Below are 20,011 nucleotides of genomic sequence, written 5' to 3' on the forward strand. Positions count from 1 at the left end.
CTTTTTGTGTATGTGACAGTTCATTATAAGACTTAGCTGTTAATTTCTGTGTCATGTTGGTCTCTAGTGGAAAGTTGTCTCATTGGCAATCATACCACATCTTCTTTTTTATATTAACATCTAGTTTTTACTCACATGTATTGAACAACTAGACGAATGAACATATAAAACAGACACACAATCATGTTAATGAATAATACTTTTCCTGAGAGATCAAGTATCTTTTTCGGTAAATATCTACTAGATTATTACTATGAGGAAGTTTACATATACATTTACCTTTATTTCAAATCACTAAATAAATAAATAAAGCTAAAAGTAGTATAAAGCTGTACGCAAGTCATAAATCGTTTAAGAAGAAACAAATCCGAGTTACAAACTAAATCTGAGGGAAATACACTATATGAACGAATGAATGAATAAATAGTTTATTTGAGTGCAACCTGCATCTATACAATATAATGTACATTGAGTATTGACATAATGATTCAGCCAGCCAAAAAGGCTTATGATGCACTATAAGGGAAAAACCGCGGAAAAATCGAAAAATGAACAGCAACAAAAACAAACGCAAACATACATCGAAACGGTTTATTTTATCACAAATGCCATATTCCTCAATTTGAACAGAACAAGACTACGTGACAGTGGATAGTACGTACATACGAATGGAAACCCAACACAGAAAAAACACTCATAAATAATATAAAAGTAAAAACAGCATGTTATCCGCGATGTAACAACTAACATCTGACATGAATTATCGACTGCACAGGACAACACAAATTAAGCTTCACATATTTAATGAACACAAAAAAGTACTGTATTTTTAAAACGTATTTATTATCAAGGTAATCTTAAAATTCATACAAGTATATGGAACGAGATCCAAACTTCGGTTATTTTAACATTTCAAGTCTATATAATCATTATTATTATAAAAAGGTTGATTTATTTATTTAGACTAAAACAATATTTTATCGATTGATAATAGACATCAACTCGACGATACTGACAAATGAGACATATGAACCGAAAATACAATGTACATTCTCACTAGACAAAACAGTTATCAAATAACATTGTAACATATGTCAAGGTTATTTGTCGTTCAGTGTATGGTTGGTGGTTTAATGTTCTTTTTTTGCTATACTTTTTTGATTGAGTTCAATAGATATTATATAGTGTATCTTTCTGTGTTGTGATGTTACACTATTGATCAGGTTAGGATAACGGTTGTCGCCTGTTAAAACGCTTGAACCCGCTACATTTGTTTGCACCTGTTTTAAATCAAAACATGTTGCTTGGTGGTTGTCGTTTGTTGATGAGGCTCATATGTGTTTCTAGTTTTACGTTTTTTATATAGATTAGACTGTTGGTGTAGCTGCTTTAATTACACCAGTCATTTCTAGGGTCTCTGTACCTTGATGTTTGGTGTGAGCAAGGTATACGTAAATTGACCTAAAATTATTCACTTTTGCATATAGTGACATAGATTGAGCATTATCACATTGGCCCTCACACCACATCTTCTTCTATATATATATATATATATATATCCAGGAATATGTCACTGTTGATGTTTGTCAGACAGGCGACGTAGATAGTTAACCATATTCTAAGGTATGGTAAAAATGTTCTTAGTTAAAAGTAAAAACACAAAAATACTGAACTCCGAGGAAAATGACATATAGACACATCGTATAAATCAATCTATTCGAGATGGTGTTAAAAAAATTTAAGAAATTTCATTTTTTATCGTAGCTCCTCATAACTCTGTTGAAGCAGTTTCTGAACAATGAGCACACTCCGTATATGAAGTACGTGTAGTGTGAACATGAACGTATCAATAAATGCAAAGGGTATTTTTCTGTTGAGAAATCGAAATTGATAATTAGGAAATTTAAGGAAATTTAAGGGAATTTTTTAGGAAAAGACCAATGTGACATTTTAGATTTTAGATCATTTTTAACGAAGTATCAATTTGAAAGTGAATATCTTTTAATATCGTCCGTGTTATATAAGCCCATCGTTGTTCAATATATGCAATTGCGTTTTATACTGTAAATTAACAAAGTCATTTTAGCTACTAACGACTGTGTAATATAAGCCCACTGTGAATAATCAAGAAATTGATCTGCTCCTAACCACAGGAGGAATTTATGGAAAGAAGAAGAAGGTATGAAGCATGTTTAAATATATGCAAGAAATGATTAAATATCAAAATAACTGCAGATGTCGTTAGTGTTTAACGAATTTCTGTGGTTTGACCAGTTGTCATGTTATGTTTGACTTATGATTTTGATTATATATTTGCCTGTCTATCAAAACACCAATGATTATCTAATTGATACAATCCCACAAATCACATCGTGTAGATCAAGCTCCTATAGTTAACTGTACTTAATATCCAATATTTTCCCCTGTTAGATGACGTATTATATGTTTATTTCTCAGTGATTATCGTATGTTGTGCTTATCTGGTCATATTCATTTGCTGCCGTTTCCATTCTGAGATCCTGATAAGTAGATATATTTTCCATTCTAACATCATCATTGTGTTGTGGATCTTGACTACAAAATAAAGCCCGATCAAAAGTATTTATAAATTCTTCATAGTGTTTAAAATATTGAATAATATTTATCAAAGGTACCAGGATTATAATCTAGTACGCAAGACGCGCGTTTCGTCTTCATAATAGATATAGGAAGATGTGATATGAGTGCCAATAAGATAATGGACCAAATCACTAGTTTCCTTAAAAATCGGGACCCGAATTTTTTTTTTTTAAGTGTAATATCACCCCATTCTTGCAATTTGAGACAATTTGAGGCATTAAACATGGAGAAATAAATTTGGAAGGGGTATAAAAGTTTATTGCAAATAACCCACTGTCAACACTAGGGACTATATCTATGAACAACGAAAATCCAGGGATGACACTTGTTGTCTCAGACAAACATACTCATTGACGAAATAAACTGTTTTTATTTACTGATTAATTTGTTAAGAGTTTTTTCCGAGTATTACCACGGGGAACACCAATCACATTACAAAACAAAGTTAAACATCAAATATCTGCTGAATATTTAACACTGACAACAGTTTTTTGCCTTAAAGTTTCAAAAATGCATCTAACTATCACGAAATTGAACAGTTGGAAGCATCTGACACAACACAAAATTAGATCATGCTGAAGTGAAGAATACCGTTTTCACTTGAATTATATCATTCAAGTTTCAAATATTTTATCATTTAGAGAAAGATCCAAATCATTTAATTAATATTAAACATACCTCTGTGTTTTCTTTAAAGTGTTATCTTTGCCTATAATGTAGTTAAAAAAAAAACCTATATGTATGTATATATCATGTGTATAGTATATATTACAGTATCAAATGGTATTAACATTTAACATTCAATATAAAATCTTAGAAGCGAAGATTAAAAGAGTGCTTTACAGTCAATCTTAATTATAAAACAAATAAGATGTGGTATGTTTGCCAATGAGATAACTCTTCAGAAGAGACCAAAATGACTTATTTTTTCCGTAAATATTCTAACACCAATCCAAATGGATACATATTTTTAAGGGAAATCAATCAAAATGTCATTCTCCCAAAGAATGAGAACTTGTGGATTACAGTAGAGTCGGAAATTAATAATTTATTGATTTCTCGATGATAATATGTATAACATATCAAAATAGAAGACGATGATAATTGGTTCTTGATTTACAGTAAGTGATATTTACAGCTAAATATAAAAACACCAGATATGCCAGGCTTACAATTTGGTAAGTTAAACGCTTGCAATTATCTACATATACCTTATCGGTGACACTTTAATCAAAACTTCAAAGCCATTCAATTACGAAGACTCCTTGTTTTCTATACGGTATGAGTTTTGTACATTGTTAAAAGTTGGAGTATCGACATTGGTTATCATATTATAAATTAAAATGGAAATGTGGAATGTGTCAAAGAGACAATACCCCGACCATAGAAAAAAACAACAGCAGAAGGTCACCACCAGGTCTTCAATGTAGCGAAAAATTCCCGCACCTGGAGGCGTCCTTCAGCTGGCACCTAAACAAATATAAACTAGTTCAGTGATTGATAATGAACGCAATATTAATTTCCAAATTGTACACAAGAGACTAAAATTAGAATAATACAAGACTAACAAAGGCCAGAGGCTCCTGACATGGGAGTTAAACATATTTATATGATCTCAACCCTCCCACTATACCTCTAGCCTATGTAGAAAAATTAAACGCATAACAATACGTATTGATTTAAAAGAGGGACGAAAGATGCCAAACGGACAGTCAAACTCGTAAATCTAAAACTAACTGACAACGCCATGGCTAAAAATGAAAAAGACAAACAGAAAAACAATAGTACACATGACACAACATAGAAAACTAAAGAATAAACAACAAGAATCCCACCAAAAACCAGGGGTGATCTCAGGTGCTCCGGAAGGGTAAGCAGATCCTGCTCCACATGCGGCATCCGTCGTGTTGCTTATGTGATTACAAATCCGGTAAATAGTCTAATTCGGTAGGTCAAATTCATGAAAGGGAAGGGGATTGTAGTTACGACGTAAGGAACATATCCGATATCATTTGTGAAACGGTTATTCCATAACGGTCAACTAACTCAAATTATTATCTTCTAAATCTAAAATTGGCAAAGATATTGTACACTAGCGAAAGGTACATAATATATACTAGTATCAAAGTTATCAGGCATCATCTCTTACTTTGTTTTTGCGGTAACTTCCGTTTTCTCCTAATAACAAAACACACAACAACTGTCATTAGAATTCCTAGAAGAACACCTCCCATGAAAATTCCAATAAAAATTCCAATCCGAGTAGTGACTTCGTTATCATTGGTTTCTGCTGTGTTAATAGAAACTGAAATAAAAAGGACAAAAACATACAGAGTTCGTATAATTTATGCTAAAAAAATTAGATATGTTTTACAGCAAACGAAATATTACACAGTTGTAAAGATTTTAAAAAGCTTGATCATTGCTTTATTTGTATGCATTTTACTGTGCATAAAGCAACATAAACTCGTTTTTTTCTGTTTTCGTGTATCAGCTACGGGTTGTGCAATATTATCAGATTTTGTAAAGATTATGCATGGAAAATCAAATTGTGTGTGCTAATGAAATTTCACCAAAGAATATAAAGGTAAAAAAAAGATAGCTGGGTTAATATGCATTAAGATAAAAAGAAAAATGAGGTCAGCGAACTCGTTTCTTCTGCACAATAAGATAGGTAAATTCACAACCCATTACATTATATCTCTTATATCTGAATTATCTCGTCTTTTATCTGAGATACCTCCCATTATACTTCAAAGTTGACTAAAAGTGAATTAAACAACATATTCTGTGTTTTTGGTTTTGTTTTGTTAGGTTATTCAATGCAGCCGTAAAAATGATCAATCGCACGATTTCCACACGAAAAATCTCATACATGAGTTTCATAACACTCGAAGTTTGTATATTTCGTTAAAGATCTAGACCGATTTTTCAAAATCCAAGATGGAAGAAGACATCCCTGTCACCTTAACACTGAAGAGTGCTAAATTCCGACATATTGAAAATATTTTCTCTGATTGATGTACTGTTGTAACTCCCTTAACAACAAACGTTCCGTTTTCTGCTAGAGGCGTTCATTTACCCACCGCTCACATTAATATAAACTGACCGACTTTAGAAACGCAACACTAGATTTTTTTGTGTTAATTTTGAATTAATGCGTCAACGTCAAAAGCAATGACTGTCTGTTACAAGCACCAACATGATTGTCAGAAAGGTCTACAAATTCTGTCTGACATGTTTTGGGTTCTGTTTAACACCTTCTGATTTTGCATTTGTTCAACCCATTAATTGATTTTTGCAATAATGTGGTTGGAACTTGAGGGTTTTAAATGTATTCCTCCAGTCGATTCTTTGGCAATTCAGTTGATGGGAAACATTTATGGCATGAATCTGTGCTCTATGGCACTCGGCAATTGTGTAAGCAGTTGGCGTTGCGGCCGAAAACATGTCTGGCAAATGACGTTGCATAATCAAATTTTGTTGACGTTTCATTGTCGCTACACATTGATCTGTTCATTGATGGCCAGCAACAACTCCTGTCTACTTGTATCGTTGTCGGACGGCCAGTAAGACGAGTTTCTGAAGTCAATACAGTAAGCTTGCAGCACGTTTATGTTTTCATGTTTGCAGTATTTTTTAGGGCTTATTCAGTGTTTATTTCTCAGTCTTGGCAAAATGGAGATGCAACATTTTTGAACTGATTTAAGTGAGGCAAAGGATGAACTGTTTCACAAAGCAAAAAAAACACTGAAACAATCTTTCATGGGTCCAAAATTTCGCTTCAAGGAACTAAACCTAAACAATTTTGGTATGTTCAATACCCACAGGTTATTCAGATTTTGATTTTTTGTCAAGAGAAAGAAGCATGATAAGCATGATAAGTAGTTATAAGAGAATCAAATAAGATTTGGTAAAAAAAAAAATGAGTGTTGCGTTTCTCTAAAGTCGTTCAGAATACATCTCTTCCAATTATTCTTCTCTTGGGAGGATAATACTTCCCGTCAACCTATCCCAACAAAGAAACAGTAGAGTCATACCATATATGGTTCACTTTGTTTCGGATGATGACCAATTATTACAGTCAGGTTAGATGTTTTTCACAATGAATATAGGCAACAAAATTGTATGTCTAAAAAAAACTTACACTTGTTACAAAAGTCTCCGGTTCGTCTTTCCTTGCAACCATCGGTACAAATACCGGTAAATTTATTGCAATTATTATTCAAACAGTAATCAGTATTACATCCAAAAATACAAGACCCATTTCCAGGGTAGCAATGTCGTTCCTGGCAATATTCAGAACACACTTTTTCGCAGTTACTTCCCCAAAAACCCTTTCGGCAACCTGAAAAGCGCAAAAAATTCTGTTATTTACATGCATGGGTGACAAGAGCGCAACACTAGTTTATCCTATTTTAATGCTAGGAATGAAAACATTGATCATAGAAAATAAATCTCTATGATATATTCCAGAGCTTGTAATTTCTATCATTATTTGCTATTAAACCGATTGAAGCTATTTAACAAAGTTATCCATGTGGCGAATTTTAAGTCATCCTCTCAAAATGTTTACTCACGCCATCACGTGTTGGTTGTCCGTTATGGAATATATTTTTTCAGATGCAGCAGATATTTTACAATAGTCGACATAATATTATGTTCTATTTTTTCAAATGTGACAATACCAAACAAGAGGTGTAACATCACAATAGACAATATTCGTGTTCGATGCATTTCCGTCATAAACCCTGGATTTAGTGAACGTCATTTGTGCGTTTAGGGGCGTCGTCATTTCCATTCCAATGTTGAGTGAGTGGTTGGAAAACTATAATTCTATATTGTACGAATTATTCGGCAAATTGAATTCTTGAAATTGACAATCAGCACTGCTGTCATTGGAGAATTGTCATTAACTCTATTATTTCTGGTTTATCCTGCACAATGACGATCACTAAGACGCTTGGTGAACGTTAATAGTGCAGGGATACAGGCAACCCCCTCTATCTGGTAAATGACGTCATAAAGGCGCGTGTAATTGACGAGGTTTTTTTGTGACGAACAAACTCGAAAGTGATCTATTCATTTTCCGCTATTGATAAATATGAACTTTCAAAAAAATGAACAAAATCTATCTTTGTTGCAAATAAAGAAAAATGCTTGGCATTGCATGGCATTAGAAAGTGTTATCCTTCCATTACTATAGAAAAACGTTTCACATAACATTTCTTTGCAAATAATAATCATCGAAAGTTACCCAATTAAATGTCACCTCCTCTTTTTTTTTATCTCTGTACTAGCTGTAGTAAAATCGTCTTTTTTAGACCCGGAACGTGATCTTATCAATGTTGGTTCATTTATTGTGACGTAAGTAACATGTCCGGGTCAAAGTATAAATAGCTGAACAAAGTGATACAGACAGAAGAAACACCGATGATGGTTTTTGCCATACACCTTCCCTTCGACATTTTTACTGGTGTGTTTCTGTGTGCTGCCTTTTTTGCGTTTGTTTGTGTTATATTTCTGTCATTCAGTGTTATATTTCTTAACATTACCAAATGAGCGGCAGGTTTGGCTAGCCTTAAAACCAGGTTCAACTCACAATGTTTCATTTCAAATACTTGTACCAAGTAATTAAAAATTAGGTAGATGTTATAAAAAAAATCGTTTCTATGTATGTTGGCGTTTCATGTACTTCCGTTGTTTTCCTCGTATTGTTGATGTGTTTGCCACGGTATTAGTTTGTAATCCAGATTTGTTTTCTCTCAACTGATAAATTACTTTTCACCAGTATTATACATAAAGGCAACAGTAGTATCACTGGGGTAAAGCTGATGACCGTAACTGCATTCACGGTCATCCCAAGATATCGGATGAAAAATTAGGTCAGGTTTTTTTTATTGTCTGTTAAGGTGTTTCTACATCATTTTCTTTACAAAGCATACTTTGATACGATGTAAATTTATAAAAGAGTCACACGGAAGTCACAAATCTCTACCGAGAAACGTGTATTAAATGGGAATTTGGATTTGAAAAGTTCGCTAGGATGACCGTAACAGGATTAGCGATTCATAACAAAGCTGACCGTAATTGGTTAAAAGATGACCGTAAATTGTTAAGGATGACCGTCAATTCTAAGAAATATTCATATTTGAATTCATAACTGTTTGTCGAGTTTATCTCAATAGGGGTTCGTTAAGCGGTTATAAATATGTTTTATCAATTTCTTTTCAACTATTTGCCGTATTTAGAGTTTATGACAATGATAGTAAATTGCATATTTCTCGTAAATAATTCAATATTTAAGGAAATTCAATGACTGTCATATTTTGTTCTGTCTATGAAGAAATAACAAATAAAAGTTGGTGCACACTGAATAACGCGCGTAGCGGGTTATTTAACAGTGTGCATCACATTTTTTATGTTATTTCGAATATACAGAAAAAATATTAGTCATTTCTTATAATTCAATTCTAAATTCCATTTTAAACCATAGAAAACCATGAAACAACGTTTATGACGTCACGGTCACATGACTAAATTATGTCTATGGTCTCATAACAAAATAACGTCAGCCAATCAGAAGACGCGTTACATCCAAAATTAAATTATTTATTGATAACAACGTTAACATTTGAATACAAATCAAATATTTTATTTTTCCAATCAGGGTCCCAAAGCGGGCATTTATACAATTACCAATAATGAAAGTATATATGCAACAAACATTGAAAATTATATAACGTGACAGATATTATAAGAGACAAATGACAATAAATTTGTTCATCTATATAGGAGAAACCCATTCAAGGGACGGTGCTGTAGGATATTGCGATAGGCAATAACATCAATCCTCCTCGTGTCAGAAGCAGATGAACAAAAATAAATAGAGAAACTGAATCCTGTCACATAAAAAATATTTTTCTTAAATAACAACAATTACTTATTTTGCAAAACATGGAATATAAATCTGCTATTTGCAGTGTTTAAATAAGAATATACACAACTTTTTCCATACAGTTGAGTTCTCACAAGACAGCAGCCGTAGCAATTTCTCTTGGGAATTTAAGTTAATGAAATTGGAGCATGATTCAGATATGATATAAATAGTGTCTGTCTTCGTTATATTTTGTGCAATAAAAGAGAAAATGAACTTCATTTTCAATATTACAAGAATTACATTGCTGACATACGGTCTAAGGTTTGGAGGAGTACCCTGGTATCGTTCTATTTTAATCTGCAAATGGTGAGATGACACCCTCAATTTTGTTAATGATCTCCTACGCTAAAATTTTGTTATGATATTTATATAGATACTTTTCGAAACCATTATTATCCTTAACTGTCACATAAGTGCGGAGCTCTCCTTCTGATTTCTTGTTCAGTTGATCCTTCCAAAATTTGTTTGCACGTCTCTTTTAATTTTTTCTGATGGTATTTTTTGAAATATTTTTCCCATCATTTAGATTTGCAAAACCAGGAAACGTTTTTAAAATATGTTGGAAAAAGCTATACCATGACGATTTATACTGAGAATATAGAGATTTGAATGCTGGTATGCATCTTGTTATAAAGGAAATTATTCTTATTTTTTAGTCTGAGCCAATAATTCAAAACAGACCTCACTAATTAAAAGTACAATGGAAACCGAGTCGATCTAGTTAAAATAAGGCTGCACAATTTGTGTTTTTATTTGTGCCGACCAGAATTAATTTACAAAATTTACTGTGTAGCTTTTCACAAGTTAAATTTGAATACATTTTATCCATGCAAATTAGTTGGTTTTCATATCTAAATTTTGCTATCAAGGGATTGAATGAGCTCCAAATTTCCATCTAGAGGAATAAGCTTAATAGCATGCTCAAAAACATGCACACAGTACTAGTTTTTAAGGATTTAGAGATAATATGTCTATTAATATTTAAATGGTCTAGAGATTTTTCCAAATAGTTGAGAAGGTCATTGATGAAAATCTTAAACAGGTTAGGACTTATGTTATCTCCTTGGATAACTCCAAACTGTGTAGGGAAGAATATAATACAAATTGACAGCGATGCGACGAAAAGTTGAAGAAAAAAAACATTGATTAAGCATAAGAGTATCCAGCGGAATCAGATTAAAATCTTAACATCTGCCTTGAAATATACAAACAGTCCATTGACAACACCGGATCCGATGGAACTGCAAAATTTATTCGGCATTCAGTTGGTTTAACTGAGATTAAACCTTCCGTAACAAATGAAAAGCAATATGTTCAGTAAATATTCCATTAGATAAGGATTTCAATACGGAAATGAAGTTTTCGTATCACCCTATCTCTTTTAGTGTTGCTTCAATATTTGACAATAGTTCATAAATATAAAAAAGATGTGGTATAATTGCTAATTAGACAACTCTCCAAAAGACAATTCAACACTGGAGACCAAAATGACACAAAAATCAACAACTATAGGTCACCGGACGATCTTCATCAATGAGCAAAGTACATACCGCATAGTCAGTATAAAAGACCCCCTAAATAACAATGTAAAAGAAATTCAAACGAGAAAACTAACGACCTAATAAAGTTCATTTTTAATTCCGTTGGACATCCTTTTTGGACATAATCGCCACTGACTTTAAAATTGGAGGAACATCTTTTGAATGCTATAGTTAGTTCTTCTAAATTAATAATTTGGTTTTCACTTGTATAATTAAGATTTTTTACAGGTGCCCTCGAATAATATATATGCAACACTATCGTGCAAAGCAGGTGCAACATATATACACCTGTTTCCTTGGCTTATAAGTTACAGGCAGGTTAAAATGTTTACATAGTAAGCACATTGTCTACAAGATAGCTCATGTTCAAAGCTAGCAAGATTTCTCTTTCATTCGGATACGATTTAATACAGTTGGTGAACTATGTATTTGAAGCAAGTCTTATTTTCTTTTACTTATAGGATAATGCAGTCTTATAAATACGTTTTATACCAACACAATTAATTATTTGATACAAAAAAAGGTAATACAAATACGGATATCTGTTAGAATCGATGGTCATCCTTTATAAATTACGGTCATCCTTTACAAATTACGGTCATCTTTTTACCAATCACGGTCATCCTTGTTTTATGTTACGGTCATCTTGAAAATATTTTACTTACGATTTACGGTCATCTTAGCGATTTTTTCAAATCCAATTTCCTGTTTCATACACATTTCTCGGTAGTAATAATTGATTTCCGTGTGATTCTTTTATACATTTACATCGTACAAATGTATGCTTTGTAAAGAAATTGCTTTAGAAACACTAAAACAGACAATACAAATACTGACCTAATTTTTCATCCGACATCTTACGGTCATCAGCTTTACCCCAGTGAGTATACCGCTGTTCAAAACTCATAAATCCATGGACAAAAAACAAAACCGGGGTAACAAACTAAAACTGAGAGAAACGCATTAAATATAAGAGAAGAACAACGACACAACACCGAAACGCAACACACACAGAAACGGACCAAGCAACATTATACTATTGTTGCCTTTATTTACAGACTAACAGTTAGAGAATCATGACAAGACAATGTTATAAACATTAAGAAAAGTTATATAGTGGTGTGTATTTTTCTATCAATTCTTCAAATGTGTTCGTGATTGTTTAAAAGCTATATAAAAACAAAATATTAAAAACCTATGATGTTATTCTAAGTTTGTGCAATCTAGCCTCAATCACAAAAACATAAGCTACTGATCAAAGCCAAGGTATTCGAAACTTTATACTTAGTCCTTATTCAACAAAGAGACTTGAACAGTCTAGCTAAGCGCACATGAAAGCCTGCAGCTGACATATAGAAACTTTAAAGAAAATATATATAAATGAAACTTTACTCACCATTAATAGCAACGTAACAAAGTTCAATTAAGGGGCCATCACCACCTGATCCTTTATTATCGTAGTATATGACAAATTTCCCAAGTATATTACATGGAATAGTCTGAGTGATGTTTGGGAGACCCGGATCAGGATCCGCATAACAAAGATAACCATCAGGTGGAATGGTGGTTGAATTGGTTACATATAACTTAAATCCATCCATACGTTCGGAAACTGAAGTAAAATAACACCGAACATAACTTTTAAAGCAGAAAACTGATTATAAATTTCGAAAAAAAACACAATAAGATATGTTCAGATTTGAAGCGGATCCAAAATTTTACTCCGAAATTTGAAAAAAGTAAATAATTGACGATTTAAGCTTTGTGTTCATTTTATTACATTCACCAGATAAATATGATCTGGACACTTTAAAGAAGAAGGGTCTTGAAGTTGTTGTGTCGACATGTTTTCATAAACATAAAGCAATTAATATGATTTATTGATTTGATTAAAATTGACAATTTTAATCTAGATATTATGTGAACAAAATAGATAGCAGAAAGAATATCAGAAAGCAGGTTTTCACTGTGTATTTTTGGCCTTTTAATCTTTTTTTATTCGAGCTTTACTGATGTGTCTTTGAAGACGACACGTGCGTCCGTCGCCAATACACAATTACAATCATAGTATCTTGGATGAGTTTATTAACAACCAGTCGGTCGATGCCACTGTTGATTCAATTCTATTCCTCGAAGGTATCACCAGCCCAGTAGTAAGTACTTATGTGTTGGCTTTGTACTTGTTTGGCTTTATAACTATTTTGATATGAGCGTCACTGATGAGTCTTCTGTAGTCGAAACGCGTGTATGGCGTACTAAATTATAATCCTAGTACCTTTGATACCAATTGACATGAAATATCACTTAAATGATCATAATTATGAATTTTCTGTTGATAAAACTGAAGAAAAAAATAAAAAGTCATTCCGACCTCAGGAATAGATAACCTTGGTTGCATTGGCAAAACTTCTAGAAATTTTGCTCCTCAATGGTCTTTCATATGAACATGGTTTCTTTATATTTATCTTTTCCCGTCTCATTTATGTTACTTTTGAATTACATTTATGATTTAAAATTCCTAAAGGAACGAACGGATGTACTAAAAAGTAAAGTAACAAGATTATCGAACTCCGGGGGAAATTCAAAACAGAAAATCTCTTATCAAATGCATAGAAAAATCTAATTTTGAATACATAAAATGTTGGATAACAACTGTCATATTTCTGACTAAGAGTTCTTTCGCCTTAAAAGTTACATACACTTAAACTCTGTTTTGTGAGAAAAATTAAATGATTAATACATGGTTTTAGTCTAAAATGTCTTCATACAATGCGATCTGTATTGCAAATATAACCGTCATTTGGAATTAATTGTTAATCTAATATATATGGCATGTATTACCCCTATAAAACTGTGTCAAAGAGACAACAACCCGACCATAGAACAGACAACAGCAGACTACAGACTAGTTACACAAAACTAACGGCTAACGCTTGATGATGTTCCTTACAAAAGAAACTTGTCTTAAAGATAAGAGTATTAAGTTGAAAATAGTATCGTAGTTCACAATCATTTCAAATGTATTTGATGTCTATACTTACAGCTTTCCCTGTAGTAGATTGTGATATCTGTGATGTAAGCAATTCCAATTGAGAATTGAAACATCCACCAAGCTGGTGTTCTTGTATTGCCTGTGTGTGAACAACTATTAAAGGAAAACACATTTGATACAGGTGGTTTAACAGCATTTTGAGGAAATCCTCTCTCAAACGTAGAACTCTGAGTAGCTGTGCCACACGGTGTCAGGTTATCTGTAAAGTACATACAGAACAAAATAAAAGCAGACGATATTTGTGTAAATTTGTTTCAGTGTTGCTTTACCTTATTTATATATTTATTGTGTAAAAAGAAATGCTTCATTTCTATAATATACCACTGGAAAAATCTAAATGTGTTTTATAATGTAAGATATCATTATAACAGTTTGGCTTGAAACATGTGTAAAGTACGTGGGTACAATAACAACGAAAATAGACATAATTATAATATTATAATTAACAAAATACATTTTTTAACTTTGTGATAATGCATATTGTATTAATTCATCCTGTAACATTTCAAGTGTTTGCATGTCTTTTTGTGTAATTCTAATCAATTGAGTTATGTAAATAGATAAAAAAAAATGAATTTGGCGTGCCCGATGCACCTTTCTGTAAATTGCATTATTGGTATTGTTTTATTTAATTTTAGAAAACAAATAAAACTTGAAATAACAGAACATTAAAAATTGTAGGTATTATGATTTGTCAAATTATTGTACAACACTTTATCTACAAAATTAATTATCTGACTACATTAAAAAATCTCTCTAAGGATATTAATATAGTTTAAACGCCAGGGCCACTGACACAACTACTTCGAATTATCCTACACATATCAGTATGACAAATAAAAGCAACAGTTTTATACCGCTGTTCAAAACTCGTAAATCCATGGACAAAAAACAAAATCGGGGTAACAAACTAAAACTGAGGAAAACGCATTAAATATGAGAGAAGAACAACGACACAACATTAAAATGCACATGATGTAACACATACAGAAATGGACTAAGAATTAGACAAAATCCGATGAAAATAACAAATATAACATCAACATCAAATACATGAATTTGGGATAGAAAAGTACCGTGACACGTCTTATAGTAATATGAACTCACACTCAAATATAAGAGAAAACAAATGACACAATGGAAACACAACTGTAACACACACAGAAACGAACTATAATATAACAATGATCATATTCCTGACTTGGTTACAGGACATTTCTTAAGAAAAAAATGGTGGGTTGAACCTGGTTTTGTGGCATGACAAACCTCGCACTTAAATGGCAACATTAAATATAACATTAAAATGACAACATAATATTAAATGACTACAACACAAATAAATTGGAGAACATATTAGACAACGAGACACATGAATAATAGCTAACAAAAGGCATCAGGATTACAATTCAATACGCCAGAAACGCGCCTCGTCCACACAAGACTTACCAGTGACGCCAAGATATAAAAGTTCGAAAGTCAAAACAAAGTCAAAAACAAGTTGTACAGAACTGAAGATCAAATGTTCAAAAAGGTTGTGCCAAATACGGCTAGGGTTTTCTGCTTGGAATAAGAACGTCCTTATTATTAAAAACAATTTATGCTATTGCGCACAGTAAATTTTATCAAATGAATAAAAAAGATAAACATGATAAAACTTAAGTACTAACTAATTACAGAAAACAAAACCCGGATACATTACATTAACCAACACAAAAAATAGACACACCCGACTTAGTCAAGGCCTTAATGCAAAAAGTGAACAAAGTGACGTCACATGCGAAGTGGTGGAATTGCACAAAAATTACGTCACAATTGAAATTCTGAAACAGCACAAAAATGACGTCACATTTGAATGACTAAAACTATATCTCAAAAATAGATAGATTAAGGATTGATTTAAGATTGTATTTGAACTAAATACTGATATAACATTTGATAACAATGCACATTGCAATACTTATTAATAGCAAACTGAGGTAGCAATTAACTATATTATATAGCTATATCAGCTGGGAACAATAGCAAAATAAACAATTGTGTATTTAGAGTGAAATAAAGCAAGGTTAAAATGTCATATCTGCATTTTATAAACTTTCATATCGTCTGCTCATAATTTATTATTTATTGATTTTAAAAAAATGGAACATGTAACGAAAAGTTATATTCAAACATCCGTTTTTCCCTAAACAAGCAATTCCCAGGACGTATGATATGAGAAAACGAATTACTCATTATATATATGTGATCGGAAACAAATTATAGATAGATATAGGAAGATGTGGTGTGAGTGCCAATGAGACAACTCTCCATCCAAATAACAATTTAAAAATTAAACCATTATAGGTTAAAGTACGGCCTTCAACACGGAGCCTTGGCTCACACCGAACAACAAGCTATAAAGGGCCCCAAAATTACTAGTGTAAAACCATTCAAACGGGAAAACCAACGGTCTAATCTATATAAACAAAACGAGAAACGAGAAACACGTATATGTTACATAAACAAACGACAACTACTGTACATCAATCTATATATGATGATGAAAATATCGTGATGGTGTCTTTTAATTGCAAAACATTTCGTTTTTGAAACAAAAATTGTCAAATAGTACCTTATAAACCCCTGCATATGACAGAATGAATAAAACCCAAATCCGAATTGACCAAGATTGACAGTTAAACTGTGGAAGATCGGGGAATTGATCCTGGAACATCGGCTTCCAAAAAAAATTGGCCGCAACAAACTAACCAAAAGTGTAGAACGTGGCGTTACAACTCATTAATCCAGAAGTGTATCTATGACACAATATCTATAATTATTAATGAATAAAGAATATATTTTTGCTGATATAAAAATTAAGTGTTAATGAACAAATATTTCTAAATTTGGCTAGCTTGGTTACAGACATCTTCGCTAGCCAAGGGAAACAATCCACCCCCGTTCACTTCACCCTTGGCAGATTGAGTTAACATTTGCGATATCAATGTTGCGCCACCTATCGTTAGATGAAAGTCACGCCCATTCCGAAAACATGATAATTGACCAATGGTAGCACTTGCACTCTTCAATTTGGAGGTAAAAACACGATAGCTTCTATATTCTACACACCACTCGGTAAAGCCGGAAACGAAAATATACATCAACATTCATTTATTTGTGCATGAAACATACACAGGAACTTCTATTAGTTGATTAAAACATTCAAGTTGTCACTAAATATAGTCGTATGCTTAGTGATGTAATGACTTGTTGCACAATAGACATGTGGCAATTGTTTGCAAACACTTTCTACATCTACATGTGATCATGTTATATGCTCTTTTGGATTGGATGCAGCGAGTTTCAACTGCAACCAGTTGAAATCCTTACCTTGTGTCTCCGAAATTTTATTTCAATCCGCCAAGGGTGAAGAAAACTGGAGTGGATCGTAACCCTTGGCTAGCGAAGATGGGTTTCAGAGGAAAAAGAACATTCGAAAAAGTTAACGACGAACATTACAGACGCCATTTTTTGGTAAGGGCTAGCATTAACCTTAGATTCAATGTGAGATCAAGCAGAATAAGGAATGTACAAACATTGAACATGCTAAATGTTTCAAATCATTATAGAAATGTACATACTTTGGGCTGTAATTCTCAATATTAAAGCTGTGTGACTGAGTAAAACAAATAACATAGCAGCTGAATTTTAAGTGTACATGCAGCAGTAACCATGGCAGAAACAACACACTGTAATGAACGGGGAAATAACAAAATCAAGATTTATATTGAAAACAATACAATAGTCTTGCATTTTATTGATGTTTTTAGAGTTAGAAATACACCTTGGTATGTGTACACTTGTTTTTCAACTGACTGCTATTGAAAAAGGAAAATTTATACATAAACAATATATTATTTACACAAAAGACGTTCTGAATGTCGGATATAGTAATGTTTTGTTGGGTACCTGATTAGGAAATAATATCACAAATCACCTTTTATACCTGTGAATATTGAATGTATTCTTACCAATTTTACACTTGTGGCCGGACACCATATTTTTTCGACTTTTGATTTGATCTGTTCTAATTTGACCTTTATGATGTGTAATGAGTATACAGTAAACAGGAAGTTCATGAGCTATGAAATAAGTAAGGCATAACACAGTGTTTCCAGCTCGCTTAACGTTCTATATATACATTTATATATATCAGTCTAAAGATTTGCACAACGGTACTGATATAAGGTGTTATTAAACGAAAATGTTGTTATAAAATCGTGTTGACAAATATTTCGGCTCAACAAATGGCCTTCTTCTTGTGTCACAAGTTTTAACAATACTGTAATAAAACTTGTGACACAAGACGAAGGCCATTTGTTGAGCCGAAATATTTGTCAACACGATTTTATAACAACATTTTCGTTTAATAACACCTTATATCAGTACCGTTGTGCAAATCTTTAGACTGATATAATTTTTTCCTTATCTGCATAGTATCGCCTATTCTAGACGATCCGGTACATAGTAAATTTGCCGGTTGGTCCTTTTTATAGACTTTTATACATTTATATATATATATATATAAATTCACGTAGCTCTATATGAGATAAATTCCCGGATAATATTTATCAACCAATATATAGAACAAACAAAAAATTAGACGTGAAGATATATATAAGATGGTATGTCATAATTCTGAGAACAAACATATAAAAAAAAATGTTAACAGCTACGAATGTTTTTGCAAGACAAATATTCATTAAACCTTGAAATGTAATGTGTCTATTATATGTATAGCCTATATAGTGTTGGTCAATTCAGTAGATTCTCTTTACTGTGAATCACACCAACATCCACATATATTTGGTTGGCATTTACACCTGTTGAGATGAAACAATCATTATACAGATACATGTTTATTTATTACCGTAATGACCAGAAACGTGCATTTTTATGTATAGAAACGATATAAATTGTCCCTTCAACTAATGTGTTTCCAGTATGTCTGCCTTAACTGCCGACCATCAAATAGGACCAACTGAGTTCTGCAGCAGAAGCGGAAGTTCATATAGCTGTAATATTTTATTCAAGTACGAAATATTGCATTATGTATACTACTTCATATCAAAATAATTTAAAAAAAAACTGCTCATTTTGAATTTGATTTTTAGAGCGAATTACAGACATAATTTGCTATTGCTAAATCCTCTATGTGTATATCTGGAATACTTTTGTGCAGGTGTGTTTTCGTTACTCTTACAAAAATCATGTAATTATGTACGAAAATTGAATAAGGAAAGCATATTTTAACAAATTTACTACATATTCTACCGTAAAATAAATAAAATAAGACATACCTTTTATATGGACAACTATCCTCTTTAATACAAGTTAAACAGGACGTAATATATTCATCTTGTCTAAAAATATAACATCAGTTTGAAAATCCGGTTATTTGTTAATCGTAGCGTTTTGTGTGTACATGTTTCAAATGTGTAAGTTTTGTTTTAGCTGTAACAAATATTTTTTTAAAGTGTACAGTAATAATTATTTTATTTCTTATTAAGTGCAGTTACAAACTCACACCACCCCTTCTTTTTTCAAACAAAATCAAAAATAAATTTTCAACAAAAATATAATTACAAATTATAACCCTATACTCATAACATATCCTCATAATGTTCATTCATTCCACCCTAAATGTATACACATGTTAGATACCTTAACGTAAGAGCTGTTCACACTACAAAATAATGAAAATAGAAAATATTCAGTACGGTTCAACAATTTTTAAGAAGATTCTAGATATGACATATATTTACATTAAGATTTTCACTTGATAAGTACATCTTAATGACTATTTAGGTTGTAAGATTT

The 20,011-nt window shown here is 32.2% G+C and overlaps 1 protein-coding gene across 1 annotated transcript; it reads right to left on the reverse strand.

Annotated features, from left to right (window-relative positions):
* Nucleotides 1-499: 499 nt before the first annotated feature.
* On the reverse strand, nt 500-19,602 carry LOC139527169 (uncharacterized). The gene is made up of 8 exons (XM_071322480.1): nt 19,492-19,602; nt 17,773-17,880; nt 14,142-14,351; nt 12,497-12,712; nt 6,767-6,967; nt 4,769-4,924; nt 3,298-3,328; nt 500-2,574 (listed from the first exon to the last, which is right to left on the reverse strand). The coding sequence occupies exons 2-8, from the start codon at nt 17,825-17,827 to the stop codon at nt 2,454-2,456; spliced, it is 990 nt and encodes a 329-aa protein (XP_071178581.1). The 5' UTR covers nt 17,828-17,880; nt 19,492-19,602; the 3' UTR covers nt 500-2,453.
* Between the last annotated feature and the right edge of the window lie 409 nt (nt 19,603-20,011).

This window comes from Mytilus edulis, chromosome 6 (assembly GCF_963676685.1).
Source record: "Mytilus edulis chromosome 6, xbMytEdul2.2, whole genome shotgun sequence".
In the NCBI taxonomy this organism is placed as follows: Eukaryota; Metazoa; Mollusca; class Bivalvia; order Mytilida; family Mytilidae; genus Mytilus; species Mytilus edulis.